Source organism: Typopeltis vanoorti, chromosome 3 (assembly GCF_054136105.1).
Source record: "Typopeltis vanoorti isolate ZY-2024b chromosome 3, IOZ_Tvanoo_1.0, whole genome shotgun sequence".
Lineage (NCBI taxonomy): Eukaryota > Metazoa > Arthropoda > Arachnida > Uropygi > Thelyphonidae > Typopeltis > Typopeltis vanoorti.
The window spans coordinates 44436648-44460182 of NC_143551.1; the positions used below are offsets into that span (position 1 = coordinate 44436648).

Sequence of the window (23535 nt, forward strand, 5' to 3'; positions counted from 1 at the left end):
AGAACCGACCAGGGATTCTGACCTAATGTCCAATCCTCACCTTCTCATGGTGCACCCTGCAAGGTATCTACCTGGATACTGAACGAATGAGGATGGGCTGGCAATTTGGGATTTAGCTGACCAAATTGTATTCTTATTGGCTTAAACCACAATATTAAATGATGGTACAACATGGCAGAATTTCATGCCAGCTTGGGAGTTGCCCGGTTAAACAAGGCCCTGTTGTTTTCCCCAGGGAACCAGGGCAAACAGCAAAAAGTCAGCTACTGGAACAAATCTGAAAACACACCCAAACTCAATATCACCAGAGTTCAAGATCGGTACTATCAACATAAGAAGCCTGAACAGCAAAGAAATGGAGCTAGCTAAGGAATTGGATAAGTACCAGATTGACATAATAGGGGTGACTGAGACAAAAACTGGTGAGATCTTTCGGAGCAATAAATACAAAATGTTATATTCGGGCAATAACAATCAAGGAAAAGAAGTAGTAGCCATTGTATTCAACACTAAATATGAGGCTAATCTTCTTGAATGGCAGGTAATTTCAAGTAGAGGGATGTGGGCAAATATCAGAATGGGGAACTGGACAATAAGACTTATTTGTGCCTATGGTTCCACAGAAGCTTCTGCTAAGGTAGAAGTGGAGGAATTTTTTGAGGATTTAGAGAAAGTAACTGACACAATGAAAAATTGATCCTTGTTGGGGATCTAAATAGCAGAGTAGGAAATGATTGTCAGACTTACAAAAAAGTTTTTTGGAAAAATTTGGAGAAAAGAGCAAAACTAATAATAATGGCAAATACTTGTTGGATTTCTTCTCAGGACATGGACTAGTCATTACTAACACCATGTTCCAACATAAAAATGCGCACAAATTCACATGGAGAGAAGAGGCTAGGAATAAGAAAAGTCTCATTGACTATGTTATTGTTGATAGTGATGTTTTCTCCCTGGTGCAGGACACCTGAGTGTACAGAGGATTTGAAATTGGAAGTGATCACCATTTAGTCTTGAACAGGATAAAATTGACTTTCATATTAGAAAGAAGAACATGTAAGAAAGTTTTAAAGCGAATAAAAGTTGAGCAGCTCACAGATGTGAACTGTAGACTAAAATATACAAACAGTATTCAAGAAAAAATGAAAGAGTTTGAGAACAGGAATCAAGTGGAGATTCAATGGAAAGCTCTGAAGAAAATATTGACTGATTCAGCCAGAGAGTTTGAATGTGGTGAGGTTGTCTGCAAAGATAGAAAAATCAGAATTCCATACTGAACACAGGAAATTAAGGAGGCAGTGAAGGGAAAGAAGAAAGCATATCAAAAGTTCCTGTTCTTGATAAATAAGTCAGCTTCTACTCTTATAGAATACAGAGATAAATGTAAGAAAGCTAAACACTGTGTAAAACTAGCTAAACAAAAGTAATGGGAAAACTTCGGTAAGAACATAGAAAATAAATATCAAGAAGGTGGCACGATATTCTGGAGAAAGGACCTCCTACTGAGTCTTGCGACCCAAGGAGCTCAAGAAAATAATAATAATAATATTATTATTATTATTGTTCCGGGAAACTCCAAGGAGTCGACAGACTCATCGAGGGAGGCCCTAACATCATGTCAAGAACAACTATTCAACATTCACACAGTATCTATCATACCTTGCCTTGAACTCATTCACGGTCGTAGCACCCACAACAGACTCTGGAAGCTTATTCCACTCATCTACCACTCTCCAAGTAAAGAAACTAGCTCTATCACCCTTGTCAACCACGCTCTTGCCCAGTTTCCATGCATGGCCCCTAGTCCTCCCACCACCAGTCACATTTTCAAAAATATCTTCTGGATCAATCTTATAAAAACCCTTCAGTAATTTGAATGTCTCAATCATATCACCCCTCCTTCGCCTATCGTCCAATTTCTGCAACCCACAAATCCTCAACCTATTCTCATAAGGTTCATTCCACAGACCTGCTATCATCTTGGTCACTCGTCTCTGGACCCTCTCCACTTCCTCCCCATCACGAAGAAACCCTGGTGCCCATAACTGGGAACAGAAGTCCAGATGCGGTCTTATCAAGGCTCGATACAGAGGAACAACAACTTGTTTGTCTCTGCATGTTAAAGTATTTTTCATAAGCCAAGTGATTTGGTGAGCTGTTTTAGTCACTTTTGCAATGTGCCCCCTAAACTTCAACTTCCTATCCACCAGCACTCCCAAATCCCTGGCCTCATCAATCTCCTGGAGTATGGTTCCACCAATACGATATACTGCTGCTATTCTTTTCACCCCAAAGTGCATAACCTTACACTTTGCCACATTAAATTGACATCCATTTTTCCTAGCCCAGTCCTCCAAACTATCCAAATCATCCTGTAAAATTTTGACATCCTGTGCACTCACAATTGCTCTACCCAACTTCGCATCATCAGCAAACAGGTGAACACTTCCTCTCAGATCCTTTCCAATATCATTGATGAACAAACTGAGAAGCAGTGGTCCAAGAACAGAGCCCTGTGGCACTCCACTAGTCACAAGATCTCTTTTAGACTCCACTCCTGAATAAACCACTCTTTGATATCTCTCCTTCAACCACCCTTTTATCCATCTCACCAACCCTATACAGGGTGTTCGGGATAAATTTGACAGTTTCGTAAGGAAAAAGAAAATCTTCTTTGTATCTATTAAATTTAATGAATTGACAAAAAAACATTACAGGCAGAGTTAATTACAATACTATCAACAAGATTTACTCAAAATAACCACCATTAGCATCGATCACAGCTTCAATTCTGCTTCGGAACCTCGAACAAGCTGATGCTACAGTCTCCCTGGGAAGGGCCGCAAAAACTGTTTTAATTTTATCCATTAACTGGGCTTTTGTATTACTGGAAGTGCGATTGGTGTCTTTTTCAACTGCGCCCCATACAAAATAATCCATGGGGTTAAGGTCTGGGGAGTTTGGAGGCCAAACATTTGGACTGGTGAAGTCGTAGAAATTTTCAGACAACCATTTTTGACTTTTCCCAGAGGTGTGGCAAGGGGCCGAATCCTGCTGCCATACATACGGCCTACCATTGGCTACCCTTGTTATCCAGGGCTTGACTACAGTTAGCAACTCCACGAACAAAGCCCGAATTCCAATGCCAGGGTTCTTCAACACCTGTTCCTGCAGATTTGCGAGGAATTCTGCTGTACGAACGCAATCAGATCGTCTGCTAGGGATCTTTCTTCTTGCTACATCCTCGTAGTCACCATTGCAAGTCTCTAGTTCATGCCTGATTGTTTTTACTGTATTCAGGGAGCATTGGGCAGCAGTCGTAATATCCTTATTTTGATGGCGGGCACGAATCATCATGATACAAGTTATTCTCTTCCATGATTCAGGTGGGTTCCAGCTATCCATCCTTTCTGACATCTTGTATATGAATGAAGAAGGGTCCAAACTTTTAAATGAAGAGAAGTGTGTGTTAATACATGTAACTTACGGAAAAATATAATTAATTATAAATATGTCAAATTTATCCCGAACACCCTGTATCTATACCCATCTGCTCCAGTTTACTGATTAGGGTTCCATGTGGTATCCTATCAAAGGCCTTGGCAAGGTCCAGTAGTATCACTGTAAACCCATTACCCCTATCCAGTTCAGCCGTCACTGTGTTATAAAACGTGAGCAAGTTACTGAGGCATGATCTACCCTTCACAAAACCATGTTGTCCCCAATACAATATCCCATTTTCATCTATCCAATCCTGTATTCTTTTCTTGACTAATTTCTCTAAGACCTTGACAATTATTCCTGATATGCTAATCGGTCGGTAATTTACAACAGCAGTCTTGGAACCACCTTTATGCAGTGGAACTATTTTCCCCTCCTTCCACCCGCTCGGGACTAACCCAGACCCGAGACTCAAATTAAACAAAATGGTCAAGGGTACTGACAATTCTTTAGCTGCTTCTCGTACAACACGAGCTGGTATACCATCCAATCCCACAGATGTATTGACATTGAGGTTATGCAATAGACTACTCACCTCCACTTCATTAACCACAATTCCCGTATAATCTACTGGTTTATTCGTTTCTGCAATGCCACCACCTGGATGATATACTTTTGCAAAGTGCTCACTCAGTAACTCAACTATCTCAACTGATTCAGTTACCTCCCTACCATCGGCATTCTTTAAAATCAATCTGCCATGTACATTTTTCCTTTTACTTGCTACATATCTAAAAAACTGTTTAGGATTCTCTTTAGCCTGCATGGCCAATGTTCTTTCGTAATCCTTTTTTGCTTTTCTTACCACACTCGTCACCCTTCTGGCCTGTGCTTTATACCGTTCATGTGCCTGCCGTAACCCTTAAATTCCCTCCATAGTTGTTTCTGTTTTTGCAACTCAAGCTTAATGGTGCTATTCATCTATTTAACCCCTACTTGATTTATTATTCGGACTCTAGGTATACAGTCAGCCATTGCTTCATGCAAGCACTTCTTAACTACCTCCCATGCACTATCAACTTCTAGTCCTTGCAGTTGTACATGCCATGGCACTGAACCAATCAAACTCCTAAGCTTGTCATACTTTCCAGCCCGATAATTCCACATGTACCCTGTCTTAATTTTCAATTAAGACAGGGTACATGTGAAACCTTTAGCAACCTCCCAAGTTAAGACCCTATGATCACTCTCACCGATTGGTGGCAATGTGGTCATATTTGTTACAACCAAATCCTCAGATGTAATTACTAGGTCAAGCACTCTCTGACCCCTAATATTTTCCATTACATGCTGTCGCAGATAGTTATCCCTTAATAACCGCATAAAATCCAGTTCCTTCCTCCCGTGTGTCCTCTCCTCACTCCAATCAATGCGACCATAGTTGAAATCTCCCATAATAATCACCCTCCTTCCACCCATTTCTTCTATTTGCTTGTGCATACTGTCACCACCATCTTTTCCATCACCTGGTCTATAGCAGCACCCAATTGTATATTTAGTTCTGCTAGCCACCATCTCACACCAAATGGCCTCAAATGTGCTCTTTTCTCTATCCTGCAATTCAACTTCTATTCTCCTTGGCTGGAGCTCATCAGCTATCATCAACAATACTCCTCCCCCCATTTTATTCTCTCTGTCATTCCTGAACACACTATACCCATCACATTCAATCCCACTAGTTATATCATCTACAGTCAGCCATGTTTCACTAATACCTATAACCTGTGGTCTGGAAGTGCCAACCATGGCCAAAAACTCTTCCTTCTTGTTCCTAATACTCCTAGTATCAGTGTACATGAATTTAAGACCCCCATTAGCCCCAACCCTACCTTGATGCCTTATATTAACTATCCCACTCAGATTTGTTGTCCTTATTTGCTCTGGCATATTATATTCATTCTTACATTCAACTGCCTCCATAAGGACTGTATCTCTACTCCCCCCCCCCTTAACAAATCTAGTTTCCCTGAATTTGCACATCCACTACATTCAGCAACACTTTCTCAAGTCTTCTTACACCGTAACCATTCAAATGCAAGCCATCCATCTTATATAGATCCTTTCGCCCATCAAACTCACTCCACACATCCACAAATTCCACACCACTCGTCATACATAACCCACGCATAAAGTCATTCGCAATTATAGCCCTCCTTTTAAACATTTCACTGTCATACCGTGACAAAAGACTAATCATTCTAACTCTCTCACTCTTTTCTTTTGCTACCTCAAACAATTCATTCAGGTCTTCTATCATTTCCATTTTATCTCCTTTCAAATCATTCGTATCTGCCACAACAATCATTTCTTTCACCCTTTCCTTTTGCTCTCTAATAGACTCAGTTACGTCCTTTATGGTCGCACCAGGTTGGTACGATTTTGTCAAATCCTCTACTAACACACCTCGTACTAACGAGTCTCCATACAGCACTCTATCCTTCATTTTGTTCATGTTCACATTCATACGTCTATTTTTCCTGTTATACCTTTTATTAGTGGTTGGTTCATTCAGTCTACTTTTGTTCATGCACTCTAGCTGCTGTTTTGCTCTTTCTATCGCACTATTCAACAACGCGATCTCACTCAATGCATCTATCTCATCTTTTTTGTTCTCTGAGAAACCATTTATACTATCATTCACACTTTCTACATTCACACTCTCACAATTTTCATGTACAACCTTGCCGTTTCTTGTCATATCCCTATTTCCTTCATTCTGAAGGTTGACAAAAATATCACACTCACGATCCGAAATACACTTCAATTCCTCATTCTCCCTACATTTTCTACACACATTCAATCCTTTATTATCATCTAACCACACTCCGCAAAGCGTACATTTCACAGCTAGTACACCGACTCATTTCTTTTATGCTACCGTTCTTTGATAACGATATGATTCTAAATACATCTGAAATATTTCTGCTTTCCTGAAAAATGTTTTTTTTTTATTTTGCAAATTTTAAGTTCACTGTATGAACCAGAAATGAAGAGATATTTTATTTAAAATCATTTATTTAGGATTCAACTGGATAATAAGGCGTGTTTATTATACCTGTGAAATAAGATTATTATTATCGGCCTTCTATCAGGAGAAATCAGCCTTTCTAAGGGCTGATAAAATAAATTCCATGATTTATCTAATTCTTACTTTCTACCCAATTTCTTTGTAACCCACCCAAAATACTGAATATTTAAAATCCTGTTAAAAATATCCAACTAAAAGAACTTGAAAAGAAAATCCTTTACAATTATTTGCTTTTGATTTAATTTCTTTAAAAAACATCGGTAATTTTCATCATAATTTACATGAATAAATGGTTGGATGTTTTTTCCCTCCACTTGATTAGACTATAATAAATTTAGTTTAATCCTTTATCCAAGTGTAAGCAAACAGAGTTTGCATCTGAAGTATCTTCAGGATTGAAACAACTCGTGGTAAAGGTGGACCAAGCTCTCATCACTACTTAAACTAAATTTATTACATGGATAAAGAAATGGAGAAGAAATACAAACAATAGATACATACCTCTAAAAGTTCATCTCCAATGGATAACTGAGATTCTGCTGCTGGAGTTCCTGGATAAAAGTTCTTTATATAATGATGTGGGTACATTTCTTTGCCATTCCTCACATCAACAGTTCCTTCAAGACTGATACCCAAACCTTTAGTATCCGAATCTTTTATAAATTTGGCTACCTAAAAATTATAAAAAAAATTCCATATGTGCCAATAATACTGAAAAAAGAAACAACACTGCATTAAATAGATATTTTGATATATTCAACACCAAACATGAAGATAAAATTTCTTGACTCAAAGGCAATTTATAGGGACAAAATTAAAAATGCAGAAGTGGACAATAAAAAATGTGTGCGCCTTCTGGTTCCATAAGAAGGTTATATTAAAAAGAAAAGATATTTTTCAAGTCATTAGAGAAGGCAGTAAAATGGTGTGGGCCATCTGTATTTATTATTCTTATTAACATCAGACTTCCATGGAATTAAAAGACTCATCATGGAGAGGTACACACTGTTATACAAGGGGGGGGGGACTGGAAAGTTCTGATAAACATCTAGAACAAAAATAATATTAAAGCAAATGATATAACCACAAGAAAGAACATACTAGCAGTAGAGGAAGGTTATTTATACTCTTATATCCTTGTATGTTCTTTCTTGTTGTTATAGCAGTTGCTATATTATTTTTGTTCTAGATGTTTATCAGAACTTTTCAGACCACCCCTCATAGATAAGCTCATCAAACTGTACTCATTCATATTTTTAGAGGTACCTGTGGCATAGTATAATTATTAAAAGAACACGTAAGACCACAGTAATAACTTTTAATTAATAAAGGTACAGATATTTCATACTAAAACTAATAGTACATCTTCAGTGTCACACAAACAGTTATAGGAATGGAATACGAGTAACGAACATTCGGTTCGTTACTCGATAAGTATAAGTAAAAGTCTCCCAGATCTTCGAGATTTGAGAGACTTTTATTTTATGTAATCAATAAAAAAAAAAAAAAATCCAATTATCTTAAATATTAGTTAATTATTATTTCCTATCATTTCCTAGCACGTGGTAACAATTGTATTTTAATAGGTGATCCACCGAATGTTCGTTACTTGTATTCCATTCCCATAACTGTTTGTGCGACACTGAAGATGTACTATTAGTTTTAGTATGAAATATCTGTACCTTTATTAATTAAAAGTTATTACTGTGGTCTTATGTGTTCTTTTAATAACTGTACTCATTCAGTATGCCCCTATTCATGATATTCTTATGATATTCTCAGGCAATGCATTCCATTCAACAACTCTCTCCATAAAAAGAACCCAATCCTCATTCCTTGCTCACACACTCCATATACAGCATCCAGAGATAACCTTCTTGTTCTACTTGTCTCCATTCTATGAAAAATTTCTTCCACATTAACCTAGTAAAAATCCCTTATGTGTTCTTTTAATAACTGTACTCATTCAGTATGCCCCTATTCATGATATTCTTATGATATTCTCAGGCAATGCATTCCATTCAACAACTCTCTCCATAAAAAGAACCCAATCCTCATTCCTTGCTCACACACTCCATATACAGCATCCAGAGATAACCTTCTTGTTCTACTTGTCTCCATTCTATGAAAAATTTCTTCCACATTAACCTAGTAAAAATCCCTTACCTATCTATATATCGCCTCCATAGCGCAATTGGAAAAACAACAGTACATTGCGCCCTTCGATTGGAATAGGCAAGTTCAATTCTCGTTGCGACAGGAAGAATCTTTATCTGGACGATTTCAATCGAAGGTGAGTTAGCCGATCTCATACGAAGGCAGCAGGGTTTTTTCTCCCGGAAACTCGGGTTTTTCATCCTGCATACAGACAAATCGGCCCTTCAGAATACATGCAATTTACAGACAAAAAATACTAGTTGTGGAGGTGGGCGGTAGATGGCGTTGATGGAGATGATTCGTAGTAGAGGTTCGGTGTAGTGGTTGAGACAGTTGTAGGTGTCCTAATGCGATGAGTCTTCGGACTCCTTGGAGGTGTCACGAATAATAATAATAAAACATATTTCCCCTTCTATTCATGAATTCTCTTAAAAATGCACTCCATCTGTCTTCAAGCTCCACATTCCAATGACAAGATATCACCTTTATCATTCTTCTCTAGACTCGAATATAACCTCGTACCCATGAAAACCTGTGACCAAATCTGTGTGCAACAATTTATAAGGGGTTTGATTGAGGCCATGTACAATTTCTGCATATTAAGGTCCTCTTGCACCATTACCATAATCTGATGACTTCACAACATGTGCAATGTAACCCCTAAATTTCCACTTGCTTTCTCACTAACACAACCTATTCAAATTCTCCTATAAGGCCACAACATCTGCTTGTCTTCTCATTGTTCTCCCAGGTTTTGCATCTTCTAAAACCAGCTGCACATCTCCAGTTAAACTAGTTCCAATAATATACAAGTTAAACAGCAATGTCGAAACAGACCTGTGCTGCACTCCGTTAGTGACCTTCCTCTTTTGGAACACCATGTATCCGATACTCAACTTGCTGATTACTTGGATTGAACGGGATTTGACACTGCCAATCACCTACCCAACTCATTAATCTAGTATCAAATCCCATTCAATCCAATTGAACTACCAACTGGTCAAGTGGAAATCTATTAAAATATCCAAAATCTAAGTATACCATCATACAAGTATATGAATGTATATGCATTTTCCTTGTCCAAGCATCTCACCTTATTGTAGTATATAACTGGTAAAACATGACCTCCTTTAAAAAAAAATAATAAAAAAACCAAGCAGTCCATCACCAAGAATACAGCTATTATTAACCAATTTCTGTTTCTTAGCTCTCATCAACATCTTAACTTTTTTGGAAGACAGTCATCCTAAGACCAAATTAATATTTATTTATTTTTATTTTATTTTTTCAAAACTTTGGACTACTATTTTTGAAACTTTCAAGGACTACTACTATTTGGACAACTATATTTCTTTCAAAACTTTGGAATACTGTTTTTTTTGTTTTTTTTTTAAACTTAGATGGCACAGTATTGGGACTTTAGTCTTGTGTTGCATGCTGCAATTACTTATACTAGCTCCAGTGTTACACCGAATTGTGGTTGTCTCGCATTTGTAACAAACTTTCTTTGTGTGCACTGAAGATGCTGAATATAATACCAGCGAAATATTAGCTTTTAAGTTAATAAAAAGTTATTATTATTATTATTCAGGCCTCCATGGAGTCAAAAGAGGTCCTTCCTAAGAACATAAAGTCTGTCAAGACTCATCAAGGGGAGGTTCCTCCTAAGAAACACAACGTCTATCATGCCACTCCTTAAACTCATTGACCGTTCTCGCCCTCACCACTCTATCAGGCAATGCATTCCAAGGCTCAACCAACCTCCATGCAAAGAAACCACTCCTCACCCTCTTGCTCACAGTTTCCATTCGTAACTTCCAGGGATGGCCTCTTGTCATCGCTCCTTCCCGCTGTTCAACCAAGTGGAAGAACTAGCCCAGTGTCAACCCTGTAACTACCTCTCAACAGTTTAAACGTCTCAATCATATCACCTCTCCTTCTTCTATCCGGCAAACTCTGCAGTCCACATTCCCTCAGCCAATTCTCATAACTATCCCTGTACAGTCCTGAGACCATCTTTGTATCTTTTCCACAGTTAATTTATCCCCTTCAAATTCTGGAGACCAAATCTGAGAACAATAATCCAAGTGTGGTCTGATCAGAGACTTATACAACGGAATGATAACCCTCTTATCTCTGCAGGTCAGTGTCCTTCTCATAATTGCAGCAATCCTCTGTGTTAGCTTGGTATTGCAAAGGTGGTGACCTTTGCAATATGTCCCCTAAACTTCAGGTTTCTATTAATCATCAACCTCTAGCTTATTCAAATCCTCTTGCAGGGCTACTACATCTGCACTATTACTAATAATCCTTCCCAGCTTCACATCATCTGCAAACAACTGAATATCCCCTTGCAATCCACCGGCAATGTCATTGATATAAAGGTTAAACAATATAGGTCCTAGTACTGAGCCCTGTGGGACCCCACTTGTAACCTTCTGTCCCCTTGAAACAGCTCCACCATACACAACTCTCTGATACCTATCAGACAGCCAATCCTGAATCCAGTTGACCAATCTGACATCCAGACCCATGTGTTGCAACTTAAATATCAGCTTATCATGTGGCACCCTGTCAAATGCCTTTGCTAAGTCTAAGAAAATTGCAGTATATGCCTTTCCCTCATCTAATGTTCTTGTATCTTTATTATAAAAGGCTAGCATATTGCTAAAACAAGAGCGCCCTTTCACAAATCCATGTTGATTCTCACAGATAACATTACCCTCATCTGCCCAGTGCTGTATACGGTCCCTCACTACTTTCTCCAAGATCATAACAACTACTGATGACACACAGACTGGTCTATAATTAGACACTTCCAGTCTGTTACCACCCTTATGCAATGGGACTATCTTACCTTCCTTCCATTCGCTGGGCACCTTTGCCGAAGCCAGACTTTCATTGAAAAGCCAGGTTAAAGGCACTGTCCGTTCCCTAGCACATTCTCTCAAAACTAAACTCGTGGTGAAATACCATCCAGTCCAAAAGCTTTATTGACATCCAGAGTTCTCAGTATCTGAAACACACTCTCCTCCTGTAGCTCTAAACCTTGAACCTGACCTATCCCTCTAGCATTAAAACTGACTCCTCCAGGATGAAATACTCCAATAAAGTGGTCATTGAACAATTCGAGTATGTCCTCTGCATCAGTCACTCTATTCCCATTTTTATCCCACAATATCATCCTTCCACAGTCATTTCTCCTCCTATTGGCCACATAGCTAAAAAATTCCCTAGAATTTTCTTTGGATCTTTGGGCCAATCTCCTCTCATATTCCAGTTTCGCTTTCCTTACCACACTAGTCACTCTTCTGGCGATGTCTTATATTCTTCACGCATCCTCTCTTCACCTGTCTCCTTATATCTCTTCCATAGCCTCCTTTTCACATGCAATTCCTGTTTAATATTGTTTGTCATCTACTTTACTCCAAATTGTGTCCTCTTCTTCACTCGTGGTATACAACTTACCATTGCTGCTAACAAATATTCTTTCACAATTTCCCAAGCACTAACGATATCCCGGCCTTCCAATTCCTCCCTCCATGAAACTTCCCGAAGTTGACGTCTAAGACTATTATAATCACCTGCATTATAATTCCACATAAGTTCCCGTCTCTTTGATACTCATGCATGTCTATTCATTTTCCAAGTCAAAACCATATGGTCACTCTCTCCAACTGGTGGGAGAGATGTCATCTCAGTTATTATCAACTCTTCTGATGCTATAACCAAATCTAAAACTCTTGAACCTCTTGTTCCCTCTGTTACATGTTGCCTAAGACATCTGTCCCTCAAGAATTCTAGAAATTCCATTCCACTATTGCTACATGCATCTTCCTCTCTCCAATTTATACTACTGTAGCTAAAATCTCCCATAACAATCATTCTTCTTGCACTTGCCAAACTTAGCTGTCTAAACATCTCCTGGTCCCCATCCTCCGTGCTCCTGGGTCTGTAGCAACACCCCACTAAATATCCTGTCTTGCCTACCTCTACCTGACACCATATGCTCTCAAAATCATTTGTCTTACTTCCTTCCAAAGCCTCCACTCTTAGAGGACATAGGTCATCACTTATCATAAGCAGTACCCCACCACCACACTTTCCCCTCCTATCCTGACGAAAAATGCTATACCCAGTGACTTCTATTCCTGTTATTATATCCCCTTCTGTCAACCACATCTCAGTGATCCCAATAATTTTTGGCCAGGCTGATGCTATCTGCGCCACCAATTCCTCTCCCTTATTCCGGATACTCCTGGCATTAGTATAAAGAATATAAATGCCATTGTTTCTATATCCAGCATTATCACTTCTAGACACCACTGGGCTCAGCGTTACCTGACATAGTCTCCCTTCTCCCAAGTATCCATTCCCACAAGCGGCCACCCCTGTTATCATCCTCCCTGGGACACACTGACTCTTTCAGAACAGCAATCTCTCCAGATGCCTATGTCCTTCCTCATTCAAATGTAAACGGTCTCTCGCATACAATTCCTCTCTTTCCTCAAACGCACTCCAAGCATCCACATATACCAGTCCTCTCTTGTCACACATTCTTTGCTATTATGCCATTCAATATCACCACTCTTCTGCTCAGCTCATCATTATCATACCTAGGCAACTCACACACACTATTTTTCCTCTCTCTGTCTTCTTCCGTACAGTCTCAAGCAAAAACCTCATATCTCTCGCTGCTCAACTTACATTACCACTCAAGTCATTCGTTTCTACCATCACAATCATCTCATCCACCCTTTCACCTCTCTTAATTGCCATAGCCACCCTTTCTATTGTTCCTCCTGGCAAACACTACTCACTGATCAATGATACAATCCTTCTTTTACAGGACAAATTCCCTCAGATATCACGGCATCTTTGCCAATATATTATGTTCTGGTTATTTTGTGTGGCAAAACGCTTTCTACCAAAAAGAAGGCACAGCCATGGGCTCACTATTATCCCCCCCCCACCACCATTGCTAACTTTTATATGGAATATTTTGAGCAACGTGCTCTAGATTCATCTCCTTTAAAACCCAAATTCTGGCCAAATATGTTGATGATATTTTCGCTATCTGGCCCCATGGCCGCCAGACATTAACACATTCCTCAGCCACCTAAACAAACACACACACTTCCATTTCGAGATCCTTCTGGCAGTCTTTCCTTCACTGTTTACCGGAAACCGATACATACCAGCCAATATATATAGACATAAACTCCTACCACTGCCAAACACAAAAACTAGGTGTCATTAATACTCTAAAAAACAGGCCTTTGAAGATTTGCCCCAATGAACAAGCACTCTTAAAGACGAATTTAAAATTATCAGCAATACTTTCCTAAAACAGCCAAAACACTATCAACAAAATTCTCTAGAAGACCTCACTAAAGAACAAAAATAAACTTGACTACAATAACACTATAACCATTTTTACACTAAAGGAACATTAGATAAAATAAAAAGAACAGTACAGAAATACAACCTTAAAGCCACCTTTAAACCTCCTGCAAAATTAAAAATTTTACTCAACTCATCTAAAGACCCACTCCCTCTGCTGACCCACCCTCGAGTATACCATATTTATTGTAGATTACATGTGCAATAAATATATATAGGGTAAACAGGATGCACAATTCCTATCAGACAAAAGGAACATAAACGACACATTAAATATAATAGCTATGGTGAAGCTGGCCTTTCTGATCATGTCCTGAACACTTTACATAGAATTGACTGGAAAAGCACCAGTTGTTTACATCACACCAAAGCATAGTATAAACGTAAATTTAAGGAAGCCTGTGAGATTCTTATCAACCACCCTAATCTTAACAATAATGATGGTCTAAAAATCCCAAGCATATGGAAAGCACATATTCTACCCACGTTTCTAGTCTCTCCCTAAGAGATAACTATAAACAGGACTGTAGATAATCCAGAATCTTAAATCTAATATAACAATTGTCATGTTAAATTAGGATCTCATTGTTACTGTAAGAATACTGTCTACATGAAAGAATGTTTCTCTAATGTTATCTTAAATAGAATATAGCTTGATGTAGTTCCTAAATAATTAATTAATTTTTTAAATTTTATTTGTATTTTGATTTAATTTTTTTTTATATTATATTTTCACTAGAGGTCATGTCGGTAGAATAACCGTTGATCAAATCATTGTCTCTTTAGCATACTGCGTGAAATGTAACTCAGCTTGTCCTTGTATATTTGTGTATGCTCCATATGATGACCTTAATATGAAGGTCGAAAAGTCGAGAAATTAAAAGTTATTTATAACACGGTTGGAAAGTCCATAATTTCTAAAATGAATTTTCTGACTTCTCTTTTAGCTATGGCTCTTATTCTTTTATATTCTATTTCAACTTCTAATCTCTTACTGCTTAACCATTTATGATGTGCTTCTTTTTTCATCATTTTGATTATTTCTTTGATTGTATCATCCCATATCTTCAGTTTTTTTTTTTATTGAATTTTTTGGTCTTTCCTAAGCTTTCATTTGGTACTGTATTTAGTATCATTTTTATATTAAGTCATTCTATTTCTTCATTTCATTTTATCTAAATATTGGTTAATTCTTTTTTCATATAGCCATTGTATATTCATGTCATTTAATAATCTAGTTTTATAAATAAATGTTTTAAAATTTCTTTCTGTTCTTGTTATTTGTAGGTGGTAATCTTAATTTTATTTTAACGAGGAAGTGGTCACTACTTATTTCATATCCTCTGTGAACTCTAACATCTAAAGAGAACTTTTATGTCTTTTCATTTAAGATAAATAATTTAAGATTGATTTCCATTCTCTTGCTGCTCAAGTATATTTATGTGTCTTTATGTTTATAGAAAGAATTCATTATTTTAAAGGTTATTATAAACTACAAAGTTGATCAATTTTTTAATATTCCTGTTTAGAGTATGTTCTTCATATATTCCTATATTATTATTAATTTTTGTGTTTCCAAACAAGCCTTAAATTACAAGCTTAGGAAAAAGAAAACCAGGATGTCCTCTTAAGAGATTCAACAATGATTTCTAAGGCCGGAACAGGCTGCTCTAGACCTAAATCCTTGACATGTTATATTATCAGCATGGTGATAATATAGATATTATTTTTAACCAAGTCTGGAAACCCTGCTCTAGAAACAAACATGGAACTTTTTCACCCCCCTCCACTTTTGTAAGGGGAGGAGGCTCACAAAAAAAGTCACCATAAAGATATCCATTCATATCCCAATCAATATCTAAATGAATGAAGGATGATGATACTGACATACCAAGAAGTCAGGAAAATGACATTGAGGTCTATTTATGCATATTAAGAAAATTAGTTTTAAAAAAATGGCAAAAAATAGTCAACAGAATGCATGCTGATTGTCGATACACCAGTAGATTACTGTATCATTTTCTTTTGGTTTGAGCCAATACAAATTTTGTCAATAAAATCTCAAATTGCCTGTCCATCCTCATTCATTCAGTATCCAGGTAGATACCTACTAATGGGGCACACCACAAAAAGGAAAGGAACAGGCATTATAAGCCTTAATGAGTTCTCTGCATTCTTCAAAAGGTTATGCAGAAGATTCTTTCCAGTGATTTAACTTTGGCTTAAATGACTCCATCTTATCTGCAAAATAATTAAAAAAAAAAACAATAATAATAAAAATTCAGCGAATCTACACTTCAGAATTTGGAGTGACAGGAGATGATGAAATAGATTATGTTAGGGCAGCTAAAGCTTGCAAATATTTTTACAAGTATGTTTTAAAAAGAAAACTTCAGTCTTGCAAGAGGGCAAAAGTTTGCATCAAACCCAGTCTATCTGAGATTAGCATATTCATCCTTGGTTGAGAAAACCAACACAACAAAAAATAATGTTCCTTTAATGCCAACTAGCTTAGATGCCAGGTGGTAGATGTTCTTCCATGCCCAGTGAAATACTACCACCCAACTTACTGGAAGTCTGAAGTTGCAAATGTCACATTTGGTCTCAAGAGCAGGGATTCTGGTTTCTGTTCCCATCTTCTCTGTGCAGTGTGAATGATACCTTTCAAGACAGTGAAGAACATACTTAGAGATCCAGAAACTTCTCCATTTCAAGAGTACAGCAGTTAAAATAGCGGTGCTGCAGACTGGCCAACCAGTTAGTACTTGGGCCGGAACCTGTCAGAAGGCTTCACGATCAACTGGTGCATAATCCTACTGCCACATAATCTACCAGGTTGTGCCTGGAGAGGATAGTCTGAATAGTGGTATGTGGGGTGGGGGAGGGCACTGTCAAGGCCACATCATCCCATGGAGACTGGTTTCTCTCTATATAGTAATGTTCAAGTGTCTATCTTCTCTCACTGCACGTCCCCAACGTATCCTTCCTTATAATCACACTTATGATCAAACCTATCAAGACTAACAAACAATAACAGTGATGCTGCGACAAAAGTGAATCACCCTCAAACTAATCCCATTAAAAAAGTGACATCACAACCAGCCACAACATAAAAACCAAACCAACATCTCTTCACTAAAAACTCACTTTCACATCCACTTTACTGACGTCCATGGTGTTAACATCAATGTAAATGACATCTACCATCACTTACTGTCTTCCAGACCAGACATCTTATTTCTGACAGAAATCCAGATTGCAGCTACATCTACTACTGTCCAACTCTAGTGCCCAAACTACACACTTCACGATTCTTTTCACTACAAGGGTGGCACCTGTGCCTTTGTGAAATCTGGCATAGCCTGCCAGAGAATGGCCAATTTAGAATCCCCTGCTTTTGATCTTTATGGGTTCAAGGTTTCTTTGCCCCAATTAATAGCTCTCAAACCTATCAAGACTCTAACAAAAAATAACAGTGATGCTGCAACATTTACCAGTCTCCAAACACTAATAACCACTCAGATCTCCACATTCCTTTCCATGAAACTTGACCTCCTGCAATTCAGCTATCCAAATAGTGAGATCATCTTCCTAGGCAGTCTCAATGTCCACAATTCCAACTGGCTCCCCTAATCGAACACCACTAACCAAGTAGGACAAGAACTATAAGTCTCTGCTAAAAGTAATGACCTAATACAAATTTTACATCTACCCACATGAATTCCTGATCAATATCAAGTCATCAATAGCCAACTCCTTCACACTACTTAGGGGACCACCACGAATTAATCAGTAACCACCAGTAGAGATTATGCCATTCAAGATCCACAGCTAACTAGCTGACTCTTCACTCATTCTACTGATTTGACAAACCATATAGTACTTTGACATACCAGGATAAAGATCATATACAACTAGTGCCTTAAACATTGATCTACATACTATCCTCCAATGGGGTGTGAGGACAACCTCGGAAGCAACTTCTGCTCTCCTGCACTTCCATCTCTGTCTCATCCTGAAAGCACCACTGTTACTTCACCCGATGCCAGCAAAGCAGTCTTGCCTTTTCTTGCACAAAAGAGATGTCAGCTCACCTACTCTTACCCTCAGTAATACACAAATCATCAGACACGATCAGATCTGTTTGTTTGGATTACCATTTACCTCCAGTCTTTACTGGAATAAATATACCACATTAATATTATTATTATTATTATTATTATCCCACGACCTCATGGAGTCAAAGACTCATCTGGGAGGTCCTTTTATCACACACACATCTCATCATACTGAGCCTTAAACACACTCAAACCCCTTGCAGACCCCACACTCTCAGGCAAGGCATTCCAATCATTCATAACTCTGCACGAAAAAAACCTGCCTCTCACTCCCCTACTCACACACTCTTTATACAGTTTCCAGGGATGACCTCTGGTTCTCCCCTGATCTCCCACCATTCTCTGTAGAACTTCTCCACCACTGATCTTATAACAATCCCTTACCAACTTGTAGGTCTCTATCATATCTCCCCTCTTCCTCCTATCCACCAAACTCTGCAAATTACATCTTCTCAATCTTTCATCCTACTCAACATTCCAGAGGTCAGAAACTACTTTAGTCAGTCGCCTTTGGACCCTTTCCAACATCTCTTCATCCTTCTGAAAACCCGGTGAAGAAATCTGGGCACAATAGTCCATGTGTGGCCTAATCAAAGCCTTATACAACGGAACAAGAATCTCCCTACTTCTACACGTCGGTGTCCTCCGCATTATTCCAGAAGCCTTTGTGTTGTCTTCACAATTTTGCAATGTGTCCCCTAAATTTTAGATATTTAACCACTATCACCCCCAGATCTGTTATTTTCTCTATCTCCAACATTATATTCCCACCAAGCATAAATTCTGCATCCCATCTTTGTTTTCCAAATTTTAAAACCTTACATTTTGCAACATTGAACTCACATCCCCATTACCATGCCCAATCACTCAATTTATTCAAGTCATCTTGCAAGCCACAACATCTTCACTACTCTTCATAGTTTGTCCCAACTTTGCATCATCTGCAAACAACTGAATATCTCCATCCAAATCTTCACCAATATCATTAATATACAAGTTAAATAGTAATGGTCCTAAAACAGACCCCTGAGGCACTTCACTAGTGACTTTCCTTTTCCTGGATATTGCACCCCAATACACAACTTGTTGATACCTATCAGATAGCCAGTCTCCAATCCAATGCACTAATCTAATATCCAACCCCATCTGCTCTAGTTTGACTAGTTTGACTGTCAACTTATCATGAGGTACTCTATAAAAAGCTTTTGCGAAATCCAAGTATATTACTGTGTATCCTTCTCCTCTGTCCAAGGAAGCAGTCACTTTATCCTAAGTAAGTAGATTACTAAAACATGACCTCCCTTTAGCAAATCCATGCTATCCATCAAAGATTATACCATTGTTGTCTACCCAACTCTGGATCCTAGTTCTCACAAGCTTCTCCAACAACTTAACCACAACACCTGACACACAGATAGGCCTATAGTTGGATGCTTGAGTTCGATCACCTCCTTTATGAAGCGGCACAATCTTGCCCTCCTTCCACTCCTTAGGAACTTGACCAAGTGCAAGACTCGTATTACAAAAATATGTCAAGGCAGATGTCAACTCTCTGGCACTTTCCTTCAGAATATGCGGTGATATATTATAAAGTCCCACAGCCTTATTTACATCTACTTTACTCAACTCCCCAAACACCTCTTGCTCACTTACAGTCAGTCTCTCCTCCCCATCAACACCTGCTCTCAATTTCTCCATGAAGTCACATTCGCAAGATTGAAAGATCTTTATAAACTGCTCATTAAGTATCTCCACCACATATTCTGCTACAGCTGTCTTTATACCATTTCCTCCAATCAACCATAATCATTCTTTCTTTTGCTGGCTACATATCGAAAGAACTCCCTAGGATTCTTTTTGGCTTCATTAGCTAACTGCTGTTCATACCTCTCTTTATCTACTCTCACCAACCAAGTCACCCTCCTTGCCTGGTCTTTGTAGACCTCATGAAATTGGTTATTTCCACTTCTCTTATGCTGCCTCCACAATGTCCTTTTTCTCTGTATTGCATGCTTAATCTCTTTATTCATCCATCTCACAACTACCTTATTTAACCTTCTCACCCTTGGAATACATTTAGACATTGCTTCTGCTAGATAGTTTTTGAAAATTCCCCAAGCTGCAATGATCTCTTTTACAGCTAACTCCTCATTCCATGCTACACCCACAAGCTGTCTCCTGAGCTCTTCATAATCATCCCCCTTGTAGTTTCACATATACCCTTTTCTTACAGGGGTCCTCGCACTGCTGGCAACCACCCAGGTAATCACCTCATGGTCACTCTCGCCAATTGGTGGATGATTTGACACCTCATTTATAATTACATCCTCTGATGAGATGACCAAATCCAAGACCTTTAATCCTCGTGTGTGCCCTCTGTTACATACTGTCTTAGGTAATTATCCCTCAAAAACTCAAGAAACTCATTTTCTCATTTCCAGTTGCTATCTCATCATGCCAGTCTATATTGCCATAATTCAAATCACCCATAATGAGCACCCTTTTCTTATTTTCTTGGCTAATTTGACTATAGATTTCACTATCACCACCATCCACATTACCTGGTCTAAAACGACATCCCACCAAGTATTTGATTCCATTCGCCTCTATCTCACACCATACTGCTTCAAAACCACTGGCACTCTTTCCGTCTTGAATCTCTACTTTGTATGGACATAACTCTTTCTCTATCATCAATAGCACTCCCCCTCCCTTTTTACTCCTATCCTCATGAAACACATCATACCCTTCCATCTCTATTCATGTCAGGATGTCATCCTCTTCCAACGATGTCTCACTTATTCCGACAATCTTTGGGTGAACAGACGCAATTAGTGCAACCATTTCATCTGCCTTGTTTCTTATACTTCTAGCACTGGTATGTAAACACAACAGCTCATTTCTGGATCTACAGCTAGTTCCGCTGATATCACTCACTCGATGTGATCTCTCCATGCTAGACTGGGGCCATTTCACTTATTGCATCTTCATTTTAGAACCCTTTTCAACTCCAACTGTTTCCTCTTGATCCCTGGTCATCCCATTCCTTTCCTGCCTACACATGCCCTCACCTCCTCTTGACGCATCCACCTTTCTCACGCTGTGTACCCGTGTCCTCTCTGAACCTCCCCGTTTCCCTGCTCCTCTTGCACACCCATTCTCTCATTTTCTATACTCATACCACTCACTTCCCCATTCATATCCACTTCTTCAATCTCTCCTGTCTTACTCTCCTGCTATTCCACATCACTCCCCTCTCAATCTGATTCATTCTCTCTATTCACTTCTCTACCTTCCAGTAACAGTCTCTCCAAGCGACTCACACCTAACCACTCAAATGCAGTCCATCGCTCCCATACAGCTCACTTCGTCCCTCAAACTCATTCCACGCATTAACAAACTGTATTCCCATCTCCTCACACATTTTAGCCAGCATATCATTCATAATCCTTGCTCTCCGCCTCATTTCACCACAGTCATACCTAGGCAAGACACTGACTACCCTTCTTGTCACACTATTCTCTTTTATCCTTCCAAGCAGTCCCCTGATATCCATTTTGACACGCTCTTTGTCCTCTCTGAAATCATTTGTACCAATTAATACTATTGACTCTTTTGCTCGCTCCTGTTTCAAATCCAATGCCTCAATCACTCTACTCATTTTACCACCTGGAAAACATACCTTGTGCATTCTATCCTCTAGCACACCTTTAATAATGGAGTCGCTATACAACGCCACTCACTCATCTTTCGTTAACTCTTTCATGCCATCATGATTTATTTTAATAGTTTTGACCTGAATTTTCTTAATTTCATTCCACATCCATTTCCTTTCTTGCCTCATCCAATCCAATTCAACTTCCAAATCTCGCAACACATTCTCTCTATCATTAAATCTTTCTAACTTTCTAACTCTCACTCCCCTCTTCCCACTTTTACTCTCATTTATCCTTCTTTGTTTCCGTACTTTCGGTCCAACATACATCCAACTTTCACTATCATTCTTCTCACTTTCACTCTCATTTATCTTTCTTTGATTCCATACTTTCGGTCTAACATGCGTTCAACTTTCGCTATCATTCATTCTTTCGATTTTTTTCACTTTCGATTTCTGCGTCACGCCATTTCTAGTTTCATTTGTTCTCTGAATTTCATTTCCTTCCACCACTCTCGCCTCACTTTTGTCCCTTTTAACATCCGTTACGGTTTTCAAATCACTGTTTTTTTTTTTTATGATTTTTTAACATTTTTTCAACTCTCTTTTTCACCATCCTTCTCTTTCAAACGTGCACTAATGTTTCCTGCGATATTCTCGTTACTAACACTTTCTGTCATTAATTTCATATTTGCATTCATCAGTTCCTCGTTCAGGTCACACTTCTCACACATCCTTCTTCCATCCGCACTAAACATCCACAAATCGTTTATGTAATCGAAGGAATACATATAACAGACCTCACACTTAACGAAATGACTAAAATCTAAATTAAAATCATGGAATGACAAGGTCGCTGCCATTTTTTTTTTTCTCTGCAGGTTACTAGGTCTAATAATAACGATTTCGTAATTAAGTTTAGGAAGAAAAATCCCCAACACTAATAATACCGGTAGTGCAAAATGTTTACAGCCGCTCTTACTCAAACAATTATGCATATATAATTAATTATTCCTAGAATAACTTATCTCAATCAGGAGCTCTTCTTAAACATGTCCACAGCGCTTGGCTCACTAACGCCCTCCTCAGTATCCAAGAAACTTGGCATTTCCTTTTGTTCAAGTGTATTTTACATCCAACCAACTCTTCTCTATATACAAATTCCAAATCCATCCATGTTTAGAATGCTGCTCATATGTTTGGGGTAGTGCACCTAAAACTTCCCTTAAAATCCTTGATTCTATCCAGAAAGCACCATTTCTCTTCACAGAAGGCTCTCAATTTGGCACAGATGATCCCTCTCTTACAGATTCCCTTCAATCTCTATCTCACAGGCACAATGTTTCAGCACTGTGTCTCTTCTACAGGCAGTTCCATGGTCACTGCTCCAGTGAATTAGCAACCATCATTCTTCCACTTTCTGTTGCACCTGTTAACACATAAGCTGCGGCTGCCCAGCACCCCGTTTACTGTGCAACTGTAAACACACCAAACCTGCTTCTGTTCATCCTCTTTTATTCCATCTACCTCTGTCCTCTGGAACAGCATTCCTCAAGAAGTATTCCCAAATAAATAGAACCTGCAACTCTTCAAAAAGAAAAAAAAAAATCAATAAACTTCTATCTCCATCCTTATCTGCACCCCACAACCCTACAGATGTGCCTATTCCCTAT

At 38.6% G+C, this 23535-nt stretch overlaps 1 protein-coding gene across 1 annotated transcript in view; it reads right to left on the minus strand.

Annotated features, from left to right (window-relative positions):
• Window positions 1–23535, minus strand: part of LOC150108087 (multiple PDZ domain protein-like) — an 859697-nt gene that overhangs the window by 622653 nt on the left and 213509 nt on the right. The window contains exon 10 of the mRNA XM_090415962.1: window positions 7031–7201. Within this exon, the coding sequence (XP_090272088.1) occupies window positions 7031–7201 (171 nt within the window). The remainder of the gene's footprint in view (window positions 1–7030; window positions 7202–23535) is intronic.